We start from the raw sequence: 26,276 nt of genomic DNA, 5'->3' as shown, positions 1-26,276 counted from the left end.
ACACAAATGCTTCACACATGTGAAAAGTCATCAGACACTGACCTGTGGAATGTCTTTCCTCAGGATTTCCAAAAAACCCAACCAACCAACTGAAAAAAGCCAACAAAAAGCCAGGCAGGGCTGGGCGCAGTGGCTCATGCTTGTAATCCCAGCACTTTGGGAGGCCGAGGTGGGCGGATCACGAGGTCAGGAGTTTGAGACCAGCCTGATCAACATGGTGAAACCCCATCTCTACTAAAAATACAAAAATTAGCCAGGGGTGATGGCATGCCCCTGTAATCCCAGCTACTCAGGAGGCTGAGGCAGGAGAATCGCTTGAACCCAGGAGGCGGAGGTTGCAGTGAGCCAAGATTGTGCCATTGCACTCCAGCCTGGGCGACAGAGTGAGACTCCGTCTCAACAAACAAAGAAACCAGGCAGGTTGGAAATGAAGACCAGTACTTACATTGCGGCTACAGCCTCCTGGAGTTAGTCCTGTGCAAGGGTCCATCTCAGAACATACAGTTCCATCTCCTTCATATCCTGCTTTGCAAACACAACTGCAAAGGAGAGTGCACAAAATCAGCCCCAGAATAAGCACCAATGACCGAGAAGAGAGCCAGCCAGCTAGAGATGAGCCAGTTCCTGGCCGAATGGCTCCATCGTTTGCTCCTGTGGAGGAAGCCAGTGCTCAAATGTGGTCGGGGTACTTCTGGGGTCTGCAATCAGATACACCTGGGTGGAAATGAAGCCCGCCCACTTCTTAGCAGTTGTGTGACTCTGCACGAGTCCCTTAACAATGGAGAGATCTTATTTCTCATGAGGAAAATGGGCCTAATACCTCCCATATAAGGCTGAAGGTTAGATGAGCGAATGCACACCGAGCATTTAGCAGAGCACTTGCAGATCATAAGGCTCAACACCTGACACCTGCTCTTATTTTACCAGCACCTGCCTCTTTATAACTCTTCCTGCTCAATACTAGTTATTACCTCTAGTTCAGCAAAGAAGAGCTCTACTCTGGCTTCTATGCAACAGCTCTTAAAATATTTGAAAATGACAATCAGGTGAGACTTCTCCTCTCCCCTTCTCTGGCCCCTCGTGGGTTTCCCCCCAACACCACATTCTCAAGTGCCTCTTCTGTGAGCTGACTTGGTTTCTTGACCCATTACCTTTCCAGACGCTCCTCTCAAAATGTTCCGTGATGATACTTTTACTATTAAAGGTGGCCCATTTATTCATCTGTTCAACCAATATTTATTGAGTGCCCTATGATAGATGCTGGAGACATTGTACCCCCACGTTCTACTGCAAATTCAGTCATCCGTGCCTTACAAAAATTTAAAAATATATATATTTCATGTATCAAGTTTCCTAGAGGAACAAAATACATTATCTGGTGTCCAAATGAAGAAATAGGTTGATCTGTTCCAATAATGTTTGATTTACCTAAGGCAATATAGTTCATACAGACCCATGCTGACAGTCCTCTGCAGATGATTTAATAGGTTTCGGGGGTAATTTTGATTACATGTAGTTTTGCCTTACGCCCTGATATAGATCCTAACTCCTTAGGAAAAGGCATTTCTATTGTACAACCGTGGAAAAACAGTCTCTTGTCTCATAGCCTACAGTCTGGTGGGGGAGGCAGACCAAAACAAATAACTACATAAAATAAAATTTAAGAAATTAAGAAAAGCAGTGCAAGAAGAGGACCAAGAATTCCAGACACCCTCTGCATTTCCCAGGATATTTTAGGTGGTTACTGCCTTGGAGCTAGATATTTCCAGCGAAGTACATTTCTTCTGGCATTCTCCCCCTCAGACCCACTGCAGAATGCTAGACAGTATGAAGGAAACAAATGGCAACCTATTGGTTAAAGACCCAATTTCCTGCAAGATGCCTTTAACAGGGGAGAAATCATTAACAGCTTTAAAAAGCAAAAGTGTCTTCAAAGACTGGAAAGTTGGTGGACGAATCTTCATTTCTTTCACATATGTGGTGATAATAATTATGGTTTCCATGATGGAACATCTTTGATGTGCTAGCTCTGGTGCTAGGTGATTTTGCATTCAGTTCTGCTAATCTCCACAACTGGCCTGCTTGGTAGGTATCATCACCCTCACTGTACTGTTGAGGAAAGCGAGGTTCAGAGAGGTTAAGTAACTTGCCCACAGTCACACAGCTGGTAAGTTTCAAAGCAGGGAGTGCTGCAATTGAAACCCAGCTCTGACTGAGGTCCTTTTCACAAACACCACACTGTCAGCTGGAGGTAACAGGCCTCAGTTCAGAGTTCAGATATGGGTTGGTTCTGTCTACAGCTAACACAGTGACTTAGTGTCACTAAGGGCCATCCCCTCACAGACCTACCTGGCTGTCCCACTGCTGTATTCACAGGTGGCGTGGATGTGACAGAACTGCACGTAGGGCCCACAGGCTGAGGTCTGCTTATCACAGAGTCTCCCGGCAGAGCCGTCTCTGCATGTGCCGGTGAGGCAGGCCCCATCGCTGTCTATCCTGTTATCGCATGTTCCATGAACGCACGGGCATTCTGAAAGAGGAGGAGGAGGGACATCTGTCCAGGCGTTGGGGACAAGCCGAGCACTGAGGCAGAGCACCCTGGAGGACAGGGACCACCTCCTCTCACCCCCCATTCACTCTTGTCAAAGCAGAGTCTGGGGGCTGAGCCGGGGGAAGACTCAGGCTGTTATTTCTTGGAATCTTAAGCGTTCTCAGAGTGCCTGGGACAGCCCCGGAGAGCTTGCCTGTCCCACCCAGGAGGGGAAGAACTTGGTCTCAGAACTCCTTTAAGACTGAGCATGGTGACTCACGCCTGTAATCCCAGCACACCAGGAGGCTGACGTGGGAGGATTGCTTGAGCCCAGGAGTTTAAGACCAGCCTGGGCAACATGGCGAAACCCAGTCTCTACAAAAAATACAAAAATTAGCCGGGCACGATGGTGTGTGCTTGTGGTCCCAGTTACTGGAGAGGCTGAGAGGTGGGAAGATCACTTGAGCCTGGGAGTTTGAAGCTGCAGTGAGCTATGACTGCACCTCTACACCCCAGCCTGGTCAACAGAGTGAGACCCTGTCTTAAAAACAAACAAAAAAAAACAAACAAAAGAAAAAAGAACTCCTTTTTATCTATATGTGTGTGGGGTGTGGGAAAGAGGATGTGACACTTTGAAAGAGGCCAAGGAACTCCATTTTCAACTACTTCCTGGTTGGAGAGTTTAGCCTGGAAACTTCTCACCTTTCATGAAGATATTCTGGAATAAAAAGAAGTGATTTCCCATGCTGGCAGGGCTCCTGATATGTAGCTAATGTGTTTGTTTTCCACTCTGTCACAGCAAACCAATGATAACCAATAGGCAATATTTGGGCACTGACTTCATTTAAGGCACCGGGTCAGCCTTCCACATGCACCATAGTCACCAGGCCCAGCAGGTAGGTACTTTTATAACCCCCATTTTTCAGATGAGGAAGCTGAGGCCCAGAGAGAGGAAGCAAACTGCCCGACTTGCTGCTAAATTCCCAAGCAGAAACTTAAACTGGGATTCAAAGTCCATTTCTGTTCGTGACTGTGTAAACACCGTAGATCATTACATGAACTGGCATTTCCATATCACTGCTATCATTTTAAACCTTAGCTGCTGAATTTGCTTTCAATTGTAGGTATTTAAAAATTGTAACACGGGCCACCTCATCAGACTCAGGTTCCTATGCATGTGAAAGTGGAAAGAAGGACATGGAGATTTGCAGAGGCACCTGGCAAGGATTCGGGGTGGGGGGGCCTTGGAAAATGATCAGAAATAAAGGAATCTGGAGTTTAGCCAGGACCCATGGGAGAGGAATTCGTGTGGGTGCTTGTAGCCAACATCCAGGAAAGAGAAGACCAACACAAGTGAGCAGAGTTGGAAAACCACAGCCGGATTTAAAACCAAAAAGAATGTTTATACAATTTTAGGGAAGTCAGCGCTTCATTTGCAAGGAACGAGACCCCTGTGTGAGACTGTGTGCAGCCGTAGCCCTGGAATGAGAGGTGTGACAGCTGGAAGCCCCCCACCCCATCCCAGCCTTGCTGTCCTGCCCGGCTGGCCTCAGACAAATGCCAACATCGTCAGGCCTTGGGATAAACCCTGATTTTTTTTTCTTCTTCTAATATGGAAATCTAATTTGGCAAAAAGAACATTAGAAAGGATTCAGCAGCCTCGACCCTGCTGTGCTCTGCTTTCCCATCCATCCTCAGAGTTATCTGTGAAGACCAAATACGGTAGGAGAGCGGAAGGGTTGTGTGTTTCCTAACAAATGCACGGAGTTAGTAACAATAGTAAGAGGAGCGGCTTTGCTTATTGATGACTTGCTCAGTGTAAGCTCTGTGCTAAAAGCCCCAAATTATGGTCTAATTTAATCCTGTCAGCAACCTATAACGTAGGTACCACTATTATCTTCATTTTATAGGTGAAGACATAGCCTTTTTCTGAGATCAGACGGTTGGTAGGCTGGAGCGTGGGGACTTCAGGTTGGTCTGACTCTACAACGAGCTGTTAGCATAGAAATATATGTCAAAAAATATATGTTTATTTAAATATACATAGGATGTCATTTTAAAGAACAGAATGAATTTTCTGAGGTTGCATAACTTCATTTTTTTCAATGCCTATTGTGGAACTTTCTACATGCTCTACAAGCTTCTTGATATTTATGTCACTGTACTTAGACTAACAGCACCAACAATAATAAATAATAATAGTGAGATAGTATTTGTGGCACATGTTTTGTACTAGGCATGGTTCTAAGGCAAGCGCTTTCCATTTATAAGTTGTACTAACCTTAAAATGTACTTGCTATTATTATCATCCCCATTTTACAGATGAAGAAACTGAAGCCTAGAGAAGTATAGTAACTTGCCCAAGGCCACAGGCCTTGCAAATAAAGGAGTTGATGGAAGGGGTCTGCCTGAAAGGTAGGGAGTGAATTTGATTCTTTTTTTGAGACAGAATCTCACTGTCACCCAGGCTGGAGTGCAGTGGCTCAGTCTCGGCTCACTGCAACCTCTGCCTCCTGGGTTAAACCGCTCTCCTGCCTCAGCCTCCAGAGTAGCTGGGATTACAGGCACCTGCCATCACACCTGGCTAATTTTTGTGTTTTTAGTAGAGATGGGGTTTTGCTGTGTTGGTCAGGCTGGTCTGAAACTCCTGACCTCAAGTGATCCACCCACCTCAGCCTCCCAAAGTGCTGGGATTACAGGTGTGAGCCACTGTGTCTGGCCTGAACCTGTTTCTTGATATAGAGCCCACTATCACTTCAAGAATGTGGAGAAACCTTTGGAGAGTGGTCTTCAAAATGTGCTTCGCAGATCAGCAGTGTTGGTGCCCCCGCCCCGGGAGCTTGTTAGCAATGCAAATTCTGAAGACCCACTGGGGCCTACTGAATCAGAAATTCTGCAGGTAGGGCTCACTGGCAGAGTTGGGGCTCAGCCCTCTGACACACGCTCCAGTTTGAGAACCAAAGCTTAATGAATGCTCTGTGATGATGGCATACCCCAAGCAAAGGGGTCCTCAGACACCAGCCTTGCGCCAGTAGCCTGCTGCAGTGTGAGAGGGAACCATGCTTAGGAGTGGAAGGAAGCTCTGGAAGTGCCACTTACTTTTGTTACACTGAGGTCCGTATTTATTGGGATCAGAGCAGAACTGACACTGGGAGCCTTGGAAGCCCTCCTTGCAAATGCACGTCCCGTTGCCAGCAAGGCTATCTGCACACTGGGAGCAAAGGCAGGGCCCGTGGGCCATTAGGACACATACTTCTCAGGTGTTTTCATTTCATGGCCTGACTTCTTTGACTTCAGATTAAATCCCACCTGACATGACCCTCTGGGACTCCTTGTGGAAAGTGGAGTCATGTGATATCAGGGAGGATGCTAAAGCAGTGCCGAGCTTGGGAATCCGATCCGGGATTTAGAACTTTAAGGGAAGTCACTCAAGGGGGCATCACAATGCTGAACTGGGAACCTTTCAACAATGCTTAAGGGATAAGACAGGGGCCTCCAGAATGAGTGACTGGCCTGTCTTTACAGTCTCACCTGCTCAGCAGTGTGACTCCAAATTGCAGTGTTTTCTCTCTTCAGTGATAAACGTATTTGCCTCCCACCTCCCTAGCCCTGGCAAAGTCAATGTGTGCTGATTGACATCAGCGCTGAGTGTGGGGCCTTTTAACCCGTGGCCACAGTCATTAGTACTGGGCTTTCCCTGTTCTCCTTTTCCGCATGGTGTCCCCACTCATGGCTGTACTTTCCCCTTGAAAAAGCCATGTTTTAGAGGCGGGTTTATTAAATGCACAGATGTATAACTTCCCCATATGAACCACAGCTACTTTTGCCTCCAAGCTAGATGAGGTAAGTTTTGGCTGTTACATTTCACTAGGTTTTGCTCATAGGTTCAAAAAAGCAATTACGAGGCACAGCTATTTTTTAACTATCATAAAGTCTTAGTTCTGGAAGGAGTCTTGAAGATCAATGCAGGCCAACCCTGATACCTCCCACAGGAGGAATGTGAGGCCCAGAGATCCTTGTTGAGTTACCCAAGGTCCTGCTGCCCGCAATAGAGAAGCAGAGACTAGAGGCAACATTACCGGACTCTCTCTCCCCCATCCCCTATCCCAGACCCAGATTTCTTCCACTGCAGACACCTGCTGTTCTTTTAGTAAGGGGTCATTTCTTTTGCTTCCTGGGAAGAGTAGCCGGCATTGTATCATATTTTGGTTTAGAAGTTTTAAAAATTATTGTTCGATTTGACTTATGGAAGGCCAGTCTTCCGTATTCACCTGTCCATTTCCTGAGCATGGATTTGAGAAGCCTCCTGGACACTGGTTGCAGTCGGGTCCATAGAAGCCTTTGCAGCACTTTGGAATCTGAAAAACAAAATGCGTGCTGCCCTTTGAAACCCCAAGCAGAGCACCAATTCCTCAAAGGGGATGCATTTTAATTTCCGTTATTATACTAAACCATATTCGCCTCTCCTTATGAGGTTGTCCTTTTCTTTGGCAGTTGATGGCATGGCTAGTGCTCAGTTGTCTGGTCACCACAGCTCTACTGAGCCCCCTCCCATGGGTGCAGGACTGGCTCTAACACTGTGCAAATGGACAGAGGGAGGCTCACACTTGTGGAGCCAACGTTCTAAGTTGGGGAAGAGTCAATGTATGAATTTGAAAAATAGTGAAACAAGATCATTTCAGAGAACGGTGAGTGCTGGGAAAAGAAAGTATTATCATCCAGTGATGTCAGGTAGGGCCAGAAGTCAGGTGGGTACTAGGGAGGCCACTGTAGATTAGTGGTGACAGAGCTGGTTAATGGAGACACTGAAGATGAGTTAGCCTCAGGGAAATCTGGAAGAGCATTCAGAGGGAGGGAATGGCAAGTGTGCATGCTCTGAGGTGGGAATGGGGGTGAGAGGCAGGTCAGAGCCACAGGCAGAGGGTAGGCCACGTGGGGAAGCATCAAGAGTGTGATCTGTGTTAAGAGGATAGTGAACCATGGGAGGCTGTGATGCAGGGAAGGGGAGAGTCTGGCCACCATATGAAGAATCTACCTTTGATTCCTCTGTGGGAAGACAACACCAAGCATGGGCCACCTGTGACCACATGGACCCTAGGACCCAAGGGCATGGCCCTGGAGCTGCCTGGCCCTACTGGCCTAGACTGGGCCTTGGCCACGCACTCCTCACCTTCACGGTGGCATTGCAGTACCGGGCACAGCCGCTCTTCAGGCTCCCAAACCTGCCACTGTAGACACATCTGTGTGTGAAGAGTGCCTGGGAGAAAGCCAAGGAGGGAAAGCATGGCAGTCAGCATGTTTAGGTCCTCCAGGCACTGCACACCCTCTGCAGACACTTGCCATTCTACTTCCATTTCACCACTTACGTCAGGAGAGAGTGCTGGACCACACCAGCAGAACTGGGTCTACATCAGAGCCTGGGCACCCTTTTTTAGGCCTGTTCCCTTGTTGGTGGAATACAGGCCAGAGTTTGCACCATCCATGGCCCACAGATATTTATTCCCTCTTTCATGCCACAGCAGATGTCTCTAAGCAGAAAATATTTTCTGTTCATTCTAGATGCAGTCTAGTCTCCCCTTCCGATCTACAGCCATCCCTAAGATCTCCTATAGAGACATTTTGGAGTCCCCAAAGGGTCTATCTACACTTCACTGAAAGGTTTGCCAAACAAAATAGTGATAGTCTGAGTTTTTCTCTTAGGAGATGCATTTACATGCATCCTTCCATTCTCTAATCAATGATGCCCACTCATAATTATCTAGAATTGATGTTTACTGAGAACCGTTTATGGGCCAGACACATTGCACAGATGAGTTCCTCAATCTTCAGTTCTATGTGGATGTTTTTCTTTTTTTTTTTTTTGAGATGGAGTCTCGCTCTGTCGCCCAGGCTGGAGTGCAGTGGCCGGATCTCAGCTCACTGCAAGCTCCGCCTCCCGGGTTCACGCCATTCTCCTGCCTCAGTCTCCCGAGTAGCTGGGACTACAGGCGCCTGCCACCTCGCCCGGCTAGATTTTTTGTATTTTTTTAGTAGAGACGGGGTTTCACCGTGTTAGCCAGGATGGTCTCGATCTCCTGACCTCGTGATCCGCCCGTCTCGGCCTCCCAAAGTGCTGGGATTACAGGCTTGAGCCACCGTGCCCGGCCCTATGTGGATGTTTTTCATGCCATTTTTTATAGATAAGGAAACTGAGGCCCAGACAGGTTAAATAATTTTTTCCAAGAAACATCGATGGTAAGTGTAATGTCTAGAGAATGGGTCTTATCACATACAGACTTTAGGATCACAGTCATGTAGCCTCTGTGGGTCTCAGCTGCCTAATCTATAAAATATCAAGAAAATATTGATGAGACAATAATGTTGATTTCAAGTTTTGCCACAAGAATTTAGTCTCTGGTTCAAATTTTGTTTTAGATAATTGTTGACGTCAAGCTTACCCCTTCATCTTAGGCTCTTGCTCAAGAAGACAGCAATGAGACTTTCCTAGGCTATAACATCCTAAAATATTAGCTACATGAAGGAATTCTAGGGCACCGAGGAAAGAGCACTATAGTCCTTTTGTAGAGGATCTCAGGATAATTGACCAGGTGTAGGTCACAGGATTCCCGGGAGGGGTAATTTGAGGGCTCCTTTTGGCTCCTACCCATGTGTCTAATTTCCCTTTCTTTTCCCTCTTCCTTCTCTTTCCCTGGGCTGAGACAATCTAGAATGGTGATTAAACATGCAGAGCAGAACAAATCATGGTTCTGCCACTTCAGCTGTGTGACCTTGTACAAGGTAGTTTGTGTTTCCTTGCCTTAGTGCCCCAATCATACCTCGGTTATGGTGATAATATACCTACTGCGTGGGGCTGCTGCATAAAGCATTTAGAACAATGTTTGGCACACAGCAATCACTGTGACACCAGCCAACACAATTTCCTCTTCTCCCTCTCACATTCCCTGGTTGACAGCATCCTGAAGGACTCAGGGGTAATGGCTTCGTTAAGCAAAATAAATATCTGAACACCTGCAGCTATTTAATTTTAATGTTTTGCTTTACTAAATACTTCATAATAGAATCACATTAAAGAGCTCATAACCTTCCCTAGTGATCTATTCTAGTGTTTAATGCCACTTCTGGTTGTAAGTTCTTTCTTATGATAAACTTATAGGCAAACATTTCTATCATCATTTTTGCCTTAGAACACTTTGCTTTTTACTACCAATAGAGTGCTTGGCGTACGAATGATAGGTCATTGCATAACTGTCTGTTTTCCCTTTTAGATGGAGTTTCTCAGATAAAAGCAAAATAAAACGATTTCTTATTCATCCTCATGCCTCTGGAACCAAGCACTATGTCTGATATATGATCAATCCTCAATAAATGTGTACAGAATTCAATTAAACTTGGAAGTTTTTGATAGTCCCAGTATTACTGCCTTGTTATTTCTTGTATGTCTCTGCAGAAGGGTGCTTGGGAAGAACAAATTTAGGCCTTGTTTACAGACGGTTCTGCACAATATGCCAGTACCACCCAAAAGTGGACATCTCTAATATTACAGTCCTAAAAGGGAAAAGGTAGAGAGGAACTGAGTGCCTACTTGATTTAGGTATTATGCTTGGGTTTTTATCTTTGTGAATCTTTTTGTTATTGTCATTTACAGATGAAGAAAGAATAAGAAGGTTAAACAACTTCTCTAGGGTCAATGAACAAGGATTCAAACACAGGTCTGTGGGATCTCTTTCTACCATTCCCCATAGAGTAGGCTAAGAGCCCATCTTATATTACCCCAGTTGCAATTAATATCTTCTAAAGAAGGAAGGTAGATAGGTTGAGAAACCACACCAGTGGGGCTGCTTGGGTGATCTGTGCTTTCCAGAAGCTGTCACACTCACTGTGGGCTCAGAGTTAGCAGGACATCTGCTCCAGTACACCAGAGAACAGCTCACACAAGTGCCCTGGAGGGGGAGACAGGAGGTCAGTGCAGGTGTCCCTATGAGAGGAAGCAGTGGCGATGGTCCTGTGGCTGGTTTCATGCTTCCCTCCCTGTGAAGGAAACCCCACTGAGCCATGATCCTGGCCTCTCTACCCACCGCCCACCCCCTCACTAACTCGACCCTGGGGAGAAGGAGTGAAGTCAGTGCTGGGAGTGGGGGTGGGGGTGGGTGGGAGGAGTTTGGGAGAGAAAACTGAGCCTTCTCAGAGCAGCCCCTTTCTTTACTTCTTTCAGAGCCAGTCTGTCCACAGGTTCTAGCTTCTGATCAATTCTCTGCATGCAGGGAGGCACCTGCCCCTGAGGGGACACTGCAGTCATTCACTTGTGCTAGGGATGAAGTATTAGTTTTGATTACAGATTAGGCCATGTCCTCCAATTAGCTTAGCAGCAATATAGCTGAATACTGAATCTCTGCCTTTCAGTCTCCCGGATTCTCCTCTACTGGTTCAGGGGTGATGGAATTGGGTGTGTGCCTCAGTCTCTCCAGATCCTCTCTGACCTTCTCCATCGGGCTCTGTGCCACAGAAGGTAGACTGTGAAGGATGTTCTCTCCAGCTCCTTGCCAGCTTCTGACTGGTGTTGGCCAATGTAAGTCACTAGCAGGATTTTGGTGGGTAGGAGGACAACAAGGTCAAGGATTTCATCCCTGCTCCCTCTCTGCTTTGGCACTATCCCTACAGTTCCTGATGGAGGTCACCTCTTCCATGCTTCCTGCTCTCACTGGGTTCAAGTAACTCTATGTCCTGCCCCTGGGCTCTTTGGTCCCTAGTGGCAATGGTTTCTTGCTTCTCCCTCAAAGCTCCAGCAAAACTTATTTGTTTCCTTAGCCCTGTCCACACCTCTGCAGTAGCTCCTTCATCAGAGTGTCTTCGTTTGGACCATCTCAGATGGATTCTTTTCTTGCAGGGACCATAACTAGTATAGAGTGTTGTTATTAAGCCTCTAAAATTCAAACATACATGGCCAAAGGCAGCTATGGATTCAGCCTGGTAAACACTGAGACTTCCAGAGGGTACCAGCTGCTTCTATTCTTTGCTAGTCCTAAATACTTTCCAGAGAATGCGTTTGGACTTTTGATGAACCCACTCAAAACCATTCAAAACCATGTAGAGCAAACAGATTTGACTTTAAGCCTAGAGAAAATAGTAAAGGAAGAGTTCATTCTAAGGCAGCTATTGGGAAGTTCTTTTCCTTATGTAACCAAAACTCTTTGAGTTGTAGCTCAAACCCACATCTTGATTCTGTTCTTTAGGGAGATGGAAAATAAGCTTTTGAATAACCTGAAATAGAACAGGTGATGTATCTGCCCAATCCTTGTTTCCAAAGAATGAACCAAACATAAATCACTGCTGGGGACTGGCTAGGAAAGTGACCGTGTTTCTGCTTCTCTTAAAAAGGGGTTCTCAGAAAGGAATCAAATTCTCCAGATGGCATCTGACTGGCACAGGGGATCAGCTCCATCCTCTATGGCCTAAATCATATCACAGTCATTACATCAATTAAAATATCTAGAATTAAAAGAATCAGCCACAATCCTGTGCCAGGTGCTTGGCCAGCTATTTCCAGCCTTCATAACAAGAAGAGGAATCAATAAAACAAAACAATAAATAAATAAAGTGAGACCATTTTTCCTTGTTTGATGCTCAAGTTCCAAGGATATTGTGAGAGCCATCACCAATGAATTATTGAAGCGTCCTGAAAAGAAAGACCCAGACCTATTATTGTTAAAACTTGGAGTTATGTTTTCCATGGGAATTGAAATAGTGCATGTACAGCAGTATTGGAATTTGAGGTGCTTTGATTAAAACTGGTTGAGCCAAAAAGTTGCTATGGAAATAGGAAAGGCTAGAGAGTACAGAAGCTCATAGGGAAACAGAAAGTTTGGTTTTTTGAAAAGTACTGCAGAAAGATGGTTGATTGGCTAGGCCAAGCAGCTATCTGAGAAGAAATTCTATTTTAAGTCCCTCTTAGAGTAAAGCTGTGAGCCTGGAGCAAGGTCATCCCAGATGACAGGGACAGGGGAAGGAAGAGGCAGGAGACTGATCCTAAATCCCAGGGGTTGGGTTAGAAAATCCTGATTGGATCCCAGAGCTCTGGTGTAGTGGGTAAATAATATCTCTCCAAAAACTTGTGTCCCCTGGAACCTCAGAATGTGATCTTATTAGGAAATAAGGTCTTTGCAGATATAATTAGTTAAGCTAACATGAGTCCTACTGAATTAGGGTGGGCCCTAAATATAATGATTGATGTTCTTATAAAAAGAGGAGAGGTGGGTGGGGGACAGTGGCTCAGGCCTATAATCCCAGCACTTTGGGAGGCCAAGGTGAGAGGATCGCTTAAGCCCAGGAGTTTAAGACCAGCTTGGGCAAGATGGTGAAAACCCATCTCTACAATAAAAAAGAAGAAAAAAAATTAGCCAGGTGTGGTGGTGTGCACCTGTCGTTTCCAGACTGGGCAACACAGTGAGACCCTTGTAGCTACAAGCCACGGAATGCCAAGAATTGTTGGGAGCCCCCAGAATCCAGAAGGAGGCAATGAAAGAAAAATTCTTCCCTAGAGCCTTCAGAGGGAGCATGGCTCTGCTACCTCGATTTCAGACTTCTGGCCTCCAGAATTCTGGGAGAATAAATTACTGTTGTGGCAAACCTCCCAGTTTGTGGTAATTCATTATGGCAGCTCTGAGGAGCCAATATTCCTGGGCAGCATCTATCATTGTGCAAATTCCCCAAGGAACTGTGGTTCACAGTTTATGAGGTGGGACTTCAGACCCACCTGCACCTTCATGAAGATGGAAGCCCTTTGGGGACAAGGTTCTGGAAATCAAACTTTCTTTGAGGCCTTTCTCAGAATTGTGAGGAGTGGGATGCTGTCTGCCCTGAGGAGCTGTTTGGGGCCCTTACTTATTTTCCTAGTTTTCTTACCAGTTTCATCTCTCTCTTTGTTTCATCACATCGATGGGGCAGAATCGGGATGATGGAGGGAGGAATGAGAACTCCTGTCAGTGTGTAAATTCGGCCATTTTTGGCAGTGATCTCAATTTCTTCCATTGCCACATCATTTGCCAGAATCTGTCCCTGGAAAGAAGCAATGACATCTCTAATTCTGTACTATTCTGTACTGTAGGACTGCCAGTGATCCTCAGGCAGACTGAATGGTGGTAACTTTGCTAGAAAGTCCTCGATATCACTTTTCACTGGAGGGTAGGTTTGGCTGACAGGGAAAGATTGAATCTGTTCAGTGAATTATTGACTAATACCAGGCAAGGATGTCGTTGTAGAAATGGTTCTTGCAAGTGCAGGGCTAAGTAAGAATTGTAATTATTCAAGCTCTGCAATACACTTGCTGTGAGAAATTGGGCAAATTCTTTGACCTCTCTGTGGTGAAATAGGGATCCATTCATTTGAATACATCTATTGACCTCATTATACTCTGCCTTTGGAGCTGGGGATACATCTGTGAACAAGTAGATGAGTTCCTGCTTGTGTTTTAGAGGAGGAGCAGAAAATGAACCAATTAGCAAAGATTTCTGATCTCCACTTTCCTCATAAACCTGCCCCCCGCCTCCAGTATTAATGACAGCTTCATTCTTCTGGTTGTTCAAGTCAAACCCCATGAGTTATCCCGGCTTCCTCTGTCTTCACCCCCATTTAACCCATCAACAAATTCTGCTGGATCTACTTGCAGAATATTAGGTTGGTGCAAAAATAATCACAGGTTTTGCAATTTTTTAAAAATTGCAAGACCGCAATTACTTTTGCACCAACCAAGTACATTCAGAATTCAACCACTCCTCACCATGTCCCTGCTACCACCCTGGTCTGAGTTACCATCAGTATTTTCCAGATTTTTGCAATCAAATCTCCTCACCAGCCTTTCAAAATGTATGCCTGATCATGTCATTCCTCTGTTCAAAATCCTCCAATTGCTTCTCCTCTCATTCCAGGTAAGAGCCTGCATCCTTACCCTGACTTCTTAGGCCATGCATGAGCTAACCCCCACTCTCCTTCTCTCTCTCTTGCCCAGCCTCCTTTCCTACTCTTCTCCCTTTTGCTCCTTCTGCTCTAGCCACACTGGCTTGCTGTTCCTCACACAGCCCAGCACGCTCCTTTCTGCTCTGTGCTTTTCACCCTTGCTGTTCCCTCTGGAATGTTCCCTGGATATTCACACTGCTTGTTCCCCTATTTCCTTCAGGTTTTGTTCAGATGTTTCTTCCCCATGAAGGTTTCTCGAGTATTTATCTAAGATGTCGGCCCCATCCCCACCTTCTGTCTCCCTTCCTTGCTTTGCTGTTTTTCTCCTTAGCACTTGCTCTAAGAGACGATATATATTATGCATTTAACTTATTTTCTATCCCCTATTTACTAGAATGAAATTTCCATACAACCAGGGACTTTCGTCTGTTTGTTCATCAGTCTGTCTTTAGGACCTAGAACAGTGCCTGATGCACAGTAGGCACTCAAATAGGTATTTGTTGAAAGAATGAGATAATCATCACCATCAACAGTGATTCTATAGAAGATATCAACCGTGTGCTGCTGGACGTTTGTTCATACTGCAGCCCCAGGGAGTTAGATGAATAACGCACCTTCTTTGGAGTTTTAAAAATAAATTGTGCCCCCACCTCAGGGTCTTTGCACATACTCTCTCTCTCTCTCTCTTTTTTTTTTTTGTCTGGAACTCTCTTCTACTGATCTCTGTCCAATTTCACTTTATTCATAGCATGGCCAAAGCATCACCTCCTCACTGAGGACCTCCTGGCCTGAAGACGCTCTCAGACTCCTCCTGTTCTATGCTCTCACAGCCCCCTGAATTTCCTCTTGGGAGCACTCATTACCATTATAATTAAATAATTAACTGCTTGCCTAGTGAGTTATTTAAAGTCCGTCTTCCCTGCTGGGATAGAAGTCTATCTTTTCCACTCCTTTATTCTCGGCATCTAGTGCAGACTCTCACATGTGTAGTTGCTCAGCACATATTTGCTGAGAGAAGTAACACATGAATGAAATAATCATAAAGATTTTAGCTTAGAGGCAGGATAACCTGACGAATAGTGATTATCAGAGCAAAGATGCGTTCAAGTGATGCTGGCGGTGGTCGAGTTTTCACTTACGTTGTCGGTGGTGGTGAACTGTATGAGCTGGTTGGCCATGCTCCTGATGTGAGGGGTGGAGATGAGAGTGGCCACTTCAAGCTGCAAAGAAGAGAACAAAAGGCAGGGATGTTTGGGGCCACTCACAGGGCCCTGAGTTCTTAAAGTCCTCACTAGAAAAAATTGGCTTCAAAGTGAAATAAGTAAAGGGAGTTTTGATCTCAAGAGTTTTTGTGGCTTTGAAGATCGCTCTGATAATGGACTCATAGTTCATGGCTGAGGGTTTGTTCAGAGCTACAGATAAAGGACATTTTCAAGATACTGGAATTCAGGACTAAGTTAGCTATCTTGGAAGCAGAGAGAAAGTAGCAGCAGGAAAAGTGGGGCCAACCTGGGTAAATGGGACAATGTGGTATCTGACGAGTTCCAGAAGCTTCCGAGATCCCTGCAAAGGAACCAAATACTTCTTTAGTCAAAGAAGAAAACACAACACTTCCACTCTTATGGAATCCTCTTCAAATGACTCTAGACAATCAAGAAAAATGGCCCACAATCTATTGGGAAATCCAGGGTGAGAGAAGCCTCACCTCCAAATAGCTAACATTCACCACATTCCCACTCTGTGGAAGAGGTTGTTTTGAAAGCATAATATGCACGTCTCATTTAATCCTCCCAACAGCCGTGTGAGGTAGGGACTCCTATGGACCCATTTTATGTGTGGTAATACTGAGATTCAAAGACACATCCAAGGTCACAAAGCTAACTCAGGATATGAGCCTAAGAATTAGCCCAGGCTCTCAGTTACTCTGCTCTATCACTTCTCTGAATGTAGAAGGCTGTATTCCGGATTTTCTAAGACAGTCTTGATTTATGATTCTGTTTCACTTGCTCCATAAATAAACGTCTGTTTGTCAGACCACATACTGGTCATTTAGGATTATATAGTCATAGGGATAGTGATCACCTTTTCCTTCCATGAGAAGTTCGTCCCTCTCCTTCAAAGCCCTTTCCAAGGTTTCTCATGCTTCATAAAACTGAAGCAGCAGTGGAGAAAAGAGGGTCCTAGTCCCACAAAGGAGACTGTAGACAGGATGAGCAGCCCCTATAGGGTGCCCTGGAGAGAGGCTGCAGAATTGAGGAACCCAGGGACCACGCTCTTTGTGGGAAGAAGGCAGTGGCCACAGTGGCCTGCTGTGGTTTATCTGCAATCTCTCAGCTAAGTCAGGGATGGGAGTTACAAGCTTCACAGCCCTCAAGTTCTGCTACTTAAGTAGCACAGCCACAGTCACTCTGGCTTAGAAAAGTGAAGGATCACAAATCAAGATCCTAATAACTGCCAAGAGGTTGAATATTGTAAGAACAGGTTACAATGGGGTGAAGTCCCAGGCTGAAAGAAAGCGCTGCTGAACCTGAGTTTCCTCACCAAGCCTCCTCTCTGCATTTGACCTTGGTCAATGTGCCAAGGGAGTTACCTGTTAGTAGGGGGACCACCTGTCCTGGCTTGTCTGGTACAACCCTGGTCTATGCCCATTGTCCTGGCAGCTCCATTCCCTTTCAGAAGTGACCTAGCATGGATGATAAGTTATGTGGCCACCATATCTATTAGCCAATAGCATTATGTGCAGGTCAGGGTTCTCAATAAGAATGTTGAAATTGACCACCAGTTAGCCAGCCCTGGAAGTGATGCTTTCTGCAGCCCTGGTTCTGTTACTATATGACCTTGAGCAAGTCACCTAGCCTCTATGTCTCAACTTATGTCTTCAATTTACATCTACAGTTATTGCATGGTATTCAGAAGTGGAGACCTACGGGCAGAAGCAATGTTATTACATGCTCTGATGCTCAGTGGTAGAAGGAGTGAGACAAAGTGGGGACTGTTGGGAAACATCCCCCAAACTTGATTGCATCCACCAAACTGAACTGCAAACTCCTGGAAGGCAGGGGCTGGGTCTGTCTGGCTTGTTAACCACCCATCACCATGTCCCCAGCCAGTACAGTGTGGGGCATACAGTAAGTTTTCCATAAACATTTGTGACAGTAAATTAAAGGGCGTGGGTAGGGTTCCTGGGAGGAGCACTGAGCTGGCTCTCAGGAACATGAATCTAGTCCTGGTTCTGCTTGTGTGTAACCTTCTGCAAGTCACTTAACTAACCCCTGAGTCTCAGTTTTGCCTGCAAAATAAGGGGACTGGTACGGATTCCTTCCAGTCCTCTGATGCTTCTATAGGAAAGCATTTAGCAACGAGATAATCCCCTTTCAAAGCCTCAGGAATTAATTATTGAATCCTTTTGACAAGAAACAAAAGAATGAGAGGGACAAAGGAATTGATCCGCATCACTCCCATTACTGTGTGTGCCTGTGTCTTATCTGGCTGGGATCTATTGGAGCCATTGCCCAGTTAGAATTGACTCCAGCGTGGCTCGAACAGGATATGTTTCCAGGTGCTGTTGTTGAAGAGTCTTTTGGTGCAATATATTCTTTCTTCTATGAGGGCACTCACTTCCTCCCTGCTCTTTTAGGTAAAAACAAAACCAAACAAAACCAAACTCAAGCTCTTTGGTGCCAGAGGCAGAAAGAGATAATTTGACCTTGAACTCTATAAATTCACCTCCCTTTCCCCACTTTACTTGCCGGTGTCTTTGAATTGGCAAGGGCAGGTGTCTTGCTCCCTTTGCTTTTAGTTCTGTTTGGTTCAGTGATGAAACCATAAACTAGGGCTTGTAATCAGAAGCTGTGTCTCTGCAGGGATGCGAGGTTTCCAGACTGAAATTTTGCCTCAGAGCAAAGTAGAAAGATACACTGGGAAGGAAACATGGCATTCCAAAGTCAGAATTAGAAGCCCTTCTTCTAACGCGGACTGTTTATTTTCCATTTCATAGGGGAATTTCCTGCACTCTTCCCCGAAGATAAAGCTGTTAAGAAGGGTGGAGACAGAAGGAACGTCCTATAGGTTGAGAAAAATTAATCTCTCTGTACCTGAGAAAGAAGCAGAAATGATTGTACTTCTCACCTAGAAATTGAAATGGAAAAGCAGTTTTTAACTCAGAACAAAGAGACCTGAAGTTTCATGTTCTTTGCAGGCAGAAAGATGTGCCTTGGAGAGAAACAAGATTGAGAGCCAGGAGCAGTGGCATACATTAGCCATATTTGTGGTGTAAGTATTTTTACCAAAGGCTTATTTCAAGCTATAAAGGTAGTCTCATTGAACAGAGCTCAGAAGAGATGTACACAATCCACTCTTGAGGGCTTACATGAGTCATTTCCAGATACCACTGGAAGGAGTTACAAGGCAAGAGAAAGAGAAGAGTGTTCGGAACGAAGGTGCCTGATAGAAAAGCAATGAGGTTGATTTTTTCCTATTCTAGTTAAAAGGTTTTGCTTTAATTTTAAGTGTGTCATAGAACTCCTTTATTATTATTATTTTTAAAATGTATATAAAATTAGAAGCTATGTACTCAGGGAGGCCATATAATCTCAGGATTTTAATAATTTCTTAGGGTAACAACATTACCTTTTTTTTTTTTTTTTTTTTTTTTTCTTTAAGTATGAATGTGAATTCTAAAGAGAGGTCTAGCAGTTTTCTGCAATAGCTAGGTTTTATAAAATTTAAGTGTGAATCATATTTTGAAATATCATTCTATTTTGGAAGACCCTGGGCAATCTGTCTTTTTCTATGGAAACTTATAACTAATCTTTCCATATGTTGAACATCTGCTTGCAATGTAAGAGATCACTTTTTGATTTATCTCCTTGTGAAGTTTTAAAAAAATTCTAAGTTTTTTGACAGCAAAATATCCCTATAGATACCTGAAAGCATTCTAAAAAGGGATATATATCTATGTGAATTCCTAAACCTAATAGGCAACAACTTTCAGCACTCCCAAAAGAGTGTGGGCTGGGGCTATCTGAATTAGAAAGTTGGTGGTTACCAGCGTGTCTATTTCTGGGCCTCATCCCAGCACCACTAAACCAGAATGCTTGAAGTAGGGCTTTGGAATCTGCCTAGTTAGCAAGCTCCATGGATGATTTCTGACTACTCTACACTTTGGGAATCACTACCCTAAAAGATTGGGACATCCTTTCCTCTTTCCCTCCACATTCTATAAAATCAATACTGATCTTTATGAAGTCATAGGTCATCTCTTCCCATTGCCAAGATGGTGGCATAGTTTCAGGGCACTGGAAGAAAGCATGTGACTTTTCATGTAATTCTACTTTTTGACATTCTAATGAACAAACTTCCACAGTAGGCTGTCCTCTTCAAGTTAAGCCTATTATTTCTGGGAAAAGAAACACTTTAAATGGTTTCAGTTATTGACACCCTGATATGAAGGAGTCAATAATCCCCCTTTTAGAGGGGATTGTGAGAGAACTGAAAGCCCATGGTGGAGAAAGATGAAAGCAATAGAAAGGAATGGCTGAAGCATCTAAAAATAACATGTGTTCTTTTTAAAGTTTAGCCTAGGCCTAGCCCTGAATGGCCTAGTTTGGGCTTCATTCTCTAGGTGGTTTTAGAGTTGTAGGGAACTTAAAGTGTTGGTTTTACTAGCGAGCAATATTAGAAGAGTCAGGACAAATCAAACCAACCATTTAGGCCTGGGATTGCAAATACATTTTATTCCCTGTATCAAGTCTAATTGATCATAGCTACTTGAAATTCTATCGAAGAGACTGAAGCCACATCCAGGCTTAGTTCCAGAATGTTGTAATTGATTACTGATGCCTGCCTTGGTTGTTGGAGGGGAGGTGGTGATATATGTGCAACTTATTTACTATCTCTAGTTTAGAAAAAACCTGTTTGGACACAGACTGAGGCAGTGCTCCTGGCACGATGCCATCAGAGCAAGCAGAATACGGTACCTCTGGAGAAAGGAGGTAATCGAGAGTGCCATCCTTCATGTTATTCAATGCTTCATTACTTGGAACAAAAATGGTGTATGGTCCACCAACTCCATCCTCATCTAAAGCATGTCCCACGTTGGTTTTCTGCATTTGGGAAATGAAATTTTGTATCTGCAGCCTACCTTGGACAAACATTTAACATAATTCCCCAGAAATTTATAATTGACACCCCTGCTAATTTTACAAAAGTCTTGACATAAATATTTTTCAGAAAATTATGAAAGGTGCATACCTCTAACAAAGACCTGAACTTGCTGTATCTTGGTTGTAGCATTGTCATTATGGTTTGCTAAAAAGAGACATTTTGCTTAAAAATCAGGAAATAAAATAATGTGATTTAGGAAATACAAACCCTAATATTTAAAGACTGATGACAGAGTTTATGTGTCAGTATGGATTTATATAAATGAACCTGGTCAACCACAATGCATTATAGAAATGTTTGCTGTCATTGAAACAGTAGGTCAGATCTGCATGTTCTGAAGTATCCTTTGGCCCTCATCATCTAGGTCAGAAGTAGTAAGTTTTATTGCAGCAACAACTGCCCTCTATAAATTAAGAGGGACACATTTTCATGACGATTGGTCATGGACTGAGTTGCCTGATGCAGTAATAAACGAGGTAAAAAAAAAAAATCCAGATCTTTCCTACATATGTAACTGGATGTCTTGCTTGCTTTCTGCAGAGATTCCCAGGATTCTGTTGGAAACAGACAAACCACCTCTTCTCTCTGCTTGAGATTCTAGCACAAATGAAGCACAAGCACAGAGTGCTGGCACGCTCTGGATGTGACTCTCCAGGGAACAAAGGAAGATGGACCTGAGCTGATGTGACTTTTATCTGAATACTCACCTCATTATTGCTCTCAAATATGGGTTCTAGCATGTCCATGGTTCTGTCAAGGATGTGCAGAAGCCCATTGGAAGCAATGATGTCCCCCTGCATAATTTTTACCTTATTTTTGCCTCCATAGAGTTTAAGCTTTATTTGATTGTCCTAAAACACCAAAGAAAGATAAAATAAGATTAGTATGGTGTCCTGGAAGGAGCAAGCACAGGAGTAGAGTCAGAAGTCTTGAGTCCTTGGGCTTTGATATTTATTGGCAATGTGATTTTGGTTAAGTCACTTAATCTAAAGTGGAGATGAAGGTATCTGCTTGGTTAACCTCACAGGGTTTTCATTAAGATCAAATGATATAATATATGAAATCACTGACAACTATACATGCTAAACCTGGGTAAGGTATTATCAACCTCTTCTCCAGCAGGCTGCAAGCTTCATGAGGAAAACTATTTAATTTACTATAAATTCATCACCCGCCTTAGTGTCTTGCACAGAGAAGGCACACAATAAAAGTATTTGTGGAATAAATAACTGAAGCTAATTCCTTCTTCCTCCCATATGACTCCTAATAAGTGACAGACTTAGTGAATATTGGTTGAATGAATGAACAGGTAAATACATGCATATCCTTGTAAGAAAGCAAGCCACATCTTCATATCTGTCATTCATCCATATATCCATGCATCCATGCATCCTCCATCCATTTCTCCAAGCAGCCATTCATCCATCCATCCATTTGTCTATCCACCCATGAATCAATCCTCCATGCATCTCTCCATCCATCCATCCATGCATCCATCCATCCATCCATCCACGCATCTTGTGACCTATCCATGTATATACCCAACCATCCATTCAGTGACCTATCCATATATACTGTCCATTCATCCATCCATCCATCCATCCATCCATCCATCCATCCATCCATCCAGTGCCCTATCTATCTATCAATCCATCCATCCATCCATCCATCCATCCATCCATCCATCCATCCGTCATCCATCTTCACACATGCACTACAGCAGATTGGTTAAGAATGTGGGCTTTGGAGCCACATTTGAATCCTGGCTCTGGCACTTACTGTGTGGCCTCTCTTCTTTCTCACTGGAGCAACAGGGATTATGATAGTCCCTCCTTCACAGGGTTATTGTGAGCCTTATATAACACAAATAAAGATTTATCCCCATACTTTGTTTAGAACAAGCACTCAAGGATCTATTAACTACGGATGGTTAGTGAAATTTAATAGTATAGGTCCTATGCCTATACACATGCACATTTTGTTGACTAATCACCTGCTCCCCAGCTCAATAAAATCACAGAAAGAGTTAAGAAATGAGGGTGGGGTGGGGAAGGATGGGTATACATAAAAAACAAACAGAACTAATGGCATTAGGAGTGATGAATGTTAGGTGGGAGAAGATGGATCAACTCCAGCAATCTAAAACAAACACAATCTATTTCCTTCTGTAAGAGGAATGCTGATCTGGCTTTGTGCTGATGCTTTTAGGAAACAGGTTTATAGCAAAGTTTCTCCTTCCTTCTGGCAGTTGAATGACAGTTGCCTTGAAAACTAAATCAGACCAGACCAAAGTCAAACACTTTATAACCCCCTTTGCATAATACTCCACCCTTCCTCTATGACCTTTCCTGGTGTTGCTGTTTCTTCCTATATAAGAAGGTGTTTGACAAACGATACATAAGGAAAGAATTTCCTTGTAATTTTTCACAAACCCCAAACAAAAAGAGAGAGAAGGCTATGGGCATTGGCTTGGAAGACAATCAGTTCTGGGAGTGAAAATCAGAGGAACCCTTACCTTATCACTGTTGAAGATTTCCCCCGACTTTCCAGTCAAGGTGTAGAATGTGTCTATGTTATTCATATATTCGATGTTCATCTGACCAGCAATTATGTGGAGTTTCACAAAGTATTGAGCAGCTTTATTATCCACCAAAAGCTCATTTACCTAAGACAAAAGAGCCAGTTTGACTATTATTTAAAGAAGAAAACGAGTTTTGTAACACGTGCTGTGCCTTACTTAGTATCAAAGACATCAAAGCCAGGGCACCCTAACTTGGGTTTGGGCTTTTGCAAATACAAACGTATGAAAGCACTGACAATTATACATGCTATACATTACTATCAGTGCAATCAACCCGGGCCAGGCCTTCCAGGGAGTAGAAATCTGGAGAGTTGGAGGCAATGCACAGTCTACTCTCAAACCAGAGGAGATTGCTCCAGCACTGAAACTGACATGGGGAAAGTGCAGCATTGCAATGGCCCCAGGAGGAACAAGGAACAAGGAACAAGGAATCTATCTTGAACATGGGAAGCAGATGGGAATAAAATATGAAGTTTCATGGAAAGAGTAGGTAAAGTGAGTAAGCTGCTGGTACTTTTGAATAGAAAAGTTAAGATTTTTGAAATCCATGGGACCAAATCTACATTTTATCATTACTATGTAGTCAACAATCAACAGATACTTATATTAACTGTGTAAACCATGTGTTAAATGAGAGACCACATGCAAAGTGCCTAACCTAGAGGCATAGAATGTTTGCTGGTTCTTTCCAACAGGAGAGGTGTGAGGACATCTCTGAAGGTGAACGATAGAAACATGAATATCAGACAGGTCAATCATGATGGTATATGAGGGTCAGAGAGCCGGGAACTTACTGGGTTTTGATTCACTGCAACAAAAATTATTATCACAAAATATCTTGGATGAAGATAACCCAATTTTATTTTTTCATTTTTATTTTTTCCACTTCCCAGATTTCAATCTTTTATTGGCTTCCATCATTTTATGTGTATTTGTTAATCCATTTACTTATATGTTTATTTATTTCTAGTTGATCTGTTTCACAGAGCATTTAAGACAGATGACAAGAACACACAATAAAAATCAAGATCAGGGCCAGGCACGGTGGCTCACACCTGTAATCCCAGCACTTTGGGAGGCTGAGGCAGGCAGATCATGAGGTGAGGTGATCAAGATCATCCTGGTCAACATGGTGAAACCCCTTCTCTACTAAAAATACAAAAATTAGCTGAGCATAGTAGCACGTGCCTGTAGTCCCAGCTACTTGGGAGGCTGAAGCAGGAGAATCACCTGAACCTGGAATGCACAGGTTGCAGTGAGTCAAGATCGCGCCACTGCACCCCAGCTTGGATGACAGAGCGAGGCTCCATCTCCAAAAAAAAAAAAAAAAAAAAAAAAAAATTTAGGATCAGGAAAAATAAAAACATGTGTTAGATCGTAAAGGTGGGAGGGAGAAAGATATATATAATCTTCCTACACAATGACTAAAATGGAGGCCAGTGAAGATAATAAAATTGTACACAAATCGATATGTCCATTATTTACATTAAACCAAATGTAACTATTTTACTGATGCCATCTCGATAGGATGCCTCCACCAGGCACTACAAGTTTCATTCCCACTGGATAACATTATCTCAAACAACAGCTGCTCACATTGAAGACTAAAATTTTCTTATTTTTTCCCTATTGCTTGTGCCATTTATAATGATTTAAAAAACCCACATATCTAGCTAACACATGAGTTTAATTCTTCCTGTGGGAAGTGAGCAGTTTTGCATTATGCAAATCTTCTCTATCACCTGGCTATATGTTAAGAACACTGAGAGGTTACCTGTAGAGGGTAATGAGTAGAAAGGGGGACCAGGGGGCCTTCTAGGTTCCTGGCAATGGACTTGCTGTTTACACAAGTGTATTCACACTGGGAAAATTCATTGAGTTGTACACTTACAGTTTGTATCCTTTCTGTAAGGATGTTATATATCACTAAAAGAAGTTTATAAAAAAATCACCATCCTTATCATCAGTAGGTTTAATTTTAATGGGGGCTTCCACTTTAAATAAAAGAAGGTACTCCCTACTAAGGCTTTTCATATTAGCCCCTTGGTGTAGGGTCATTTTAAATACTCACATTGAATTCTTTCAGTCCCTCATCTGTAGGTAACAGCACCGTGAAGGGCCCCAGCTTACTCAGTGGCCAGGCATAAGCTTTGTCTTAGGAGTCGAAATAACAAAAAGAAAGAAAACACCAAATGAGTCAGTGGTACACGAGGAGTAAAATCAGGCAACAGGTCTTGGGTCACGACTGGTCCATTTATGCCGTTCTCTATTCTAATGGGTATGTGCAGGCCCTGTGTCAACTGGGAATCTCTCTAAGAATGTGAGGCAACCTAAAGCCATGGCCTCAAAACATTCCATGTAATGCCATGAGAGTTTTCCTGTAGACAGCCTCAGCTTCAAAGATACCCTGGCTGAGCAGTTCAGGCATGACAAAATCCTACCACAACCCCAGGGTCCCTGACCCTGTGCTTGACTTTCTGAACTGTCACTGTCTCGGTGAGCAAAGATGCAACCCTTGTTTTCATCCAAGGCCAGCTCAGAAGAGCCCTGATGGTTGGTTTAATGCTCTGCTGTTGCCATGTTGAAATGCTTAATAAATTTTGAACAAAGAATCCTGCATTTTCACTTCCCAGTGGGCCCAGCAAAGTATGTAGGTAATCCTGTTTCCATCACCTGGGGAAGCTGGGATGACAGGACAGGCTCTGTGTTCTCACACCCAGAGGCAGTGTACAAGGACTTTGTCATGGGGAAGGTGAAAAGTCAACAGGACTCTGTCTAGGGAAATGCTGGAGGGCCTGGTCTGCAAAAAACACTACCTCACCCTTGTCTGCTCCCATTTGGTATTCTAAGAGTTCTTAGAGTAAGGCTGTGAGGAACCCGGCAGATTGCCCCTGAGCTCAAAGGATGCCAGTAATGTTTGACGCCCTACGGGATGCCTTGGGAAAAGTGGGACGTTTATGCAGGAGACATTAAATGAGATATTTAACCTTAAGATTTAGGCAGAGAACACAGCATTGACCCATCGATGACACTTGTTTATCTATGTTCTTG

The 26,276-nt window shown here is 43.8% G+C and overlaps 1 protein-coding gene across 2 annotated transcripts in view; it reads right to left on the bottom strand.

The window, feature by feature from the left end:
* The window catches only part of STAB2 (stabilin 2), a 168,207-nt gene that overhangs the window by 88,373 nt on the left and 53,558 nt on the right, over nucleotides 1-26,276 (bottom strand). For both annotated transcript variants that reach the window (XR_002515968.2, XM_017946151.3), the window contains exons 11-24: nucleotides 25,297-25,379; nucleotides 23,160-23,309; nucleotides 21,352-21,495; nucleotides 20,732-20,788; nucleotides 20,458-20,583; nucleotides 15,989-16,042; nucleotides 15,619-15,699; nucleotides 13,430-13,582; nucleotides 10,408-10,470; nucleotides 7,701-7,787; nucleotides 6,802-6,888; nucleotides 5,630-5,741; nucleotides 2,350-2,530; nucleotides 446-539 (exon numbers count right to left, since the gene is read on the bottom strand). Coding sequence is in view for 1 of the 2 variants with exons in the window: in XM_017946151.3 (XP_017801640.2) it covers nucleotides 446-539; nucleotides 2,350-2,530; nucleotides 5,630-5,741; nucleotides 6,802-6,888; nucleotides 7,701-7,787; nucleotides 10,408-10,470; nucleotides 13,430-13,582; nucleotides 15,619-15,699; nucleotides 15,989-16,042; nucleotides 20,458-20,583; nucleotides 20,732-20,788; nucleotides 21,352-21,495; nucleotides 23,160-23,309; nucleotides 25,297-25,379 (1,472 nt within the window). In the remaining variant the exon portion in view is untranslated. The remainder of the gene's footprint in view (nucleotides 1-445; nucleotides 540-2,349; nucleotides 2,531-5,629; nucleotides 5,742-6,801; nucleotides 6,889-7,700; nucleotides 7,788-10,407; nucleotides 10,471-13,429; nucleotides 13,583-15,618; nucleotides 15,700-15,988; nucleotides 16,043-20,457; nucleotides 20,584-20,731; nucleotides 20,789-21,351; nucleotides 21,496-23,159; nucleotides 23,310-25,296; nucleotides 25,380-26,276) is intronic.

This window comes from Papio anubis, chromosome 9, assembly GCF_008728515.1.
Source record: "Papio anubis isolate 15944 chromosome 9, Panubis1.0, whole genome shotgun sequence".
In the NCBI taxonomy this organism is placed as follows: Eukaryota; Metazoa; Chordata; class Mammalia; order Primates; family Cercopithecidae; genus Papio; species Papio anubis.
The sequence above is the reverse complement of the archived record's forward strand: the minus strand, read 5'-3'. Positions and strand labels throughout refer to the sequence as shown.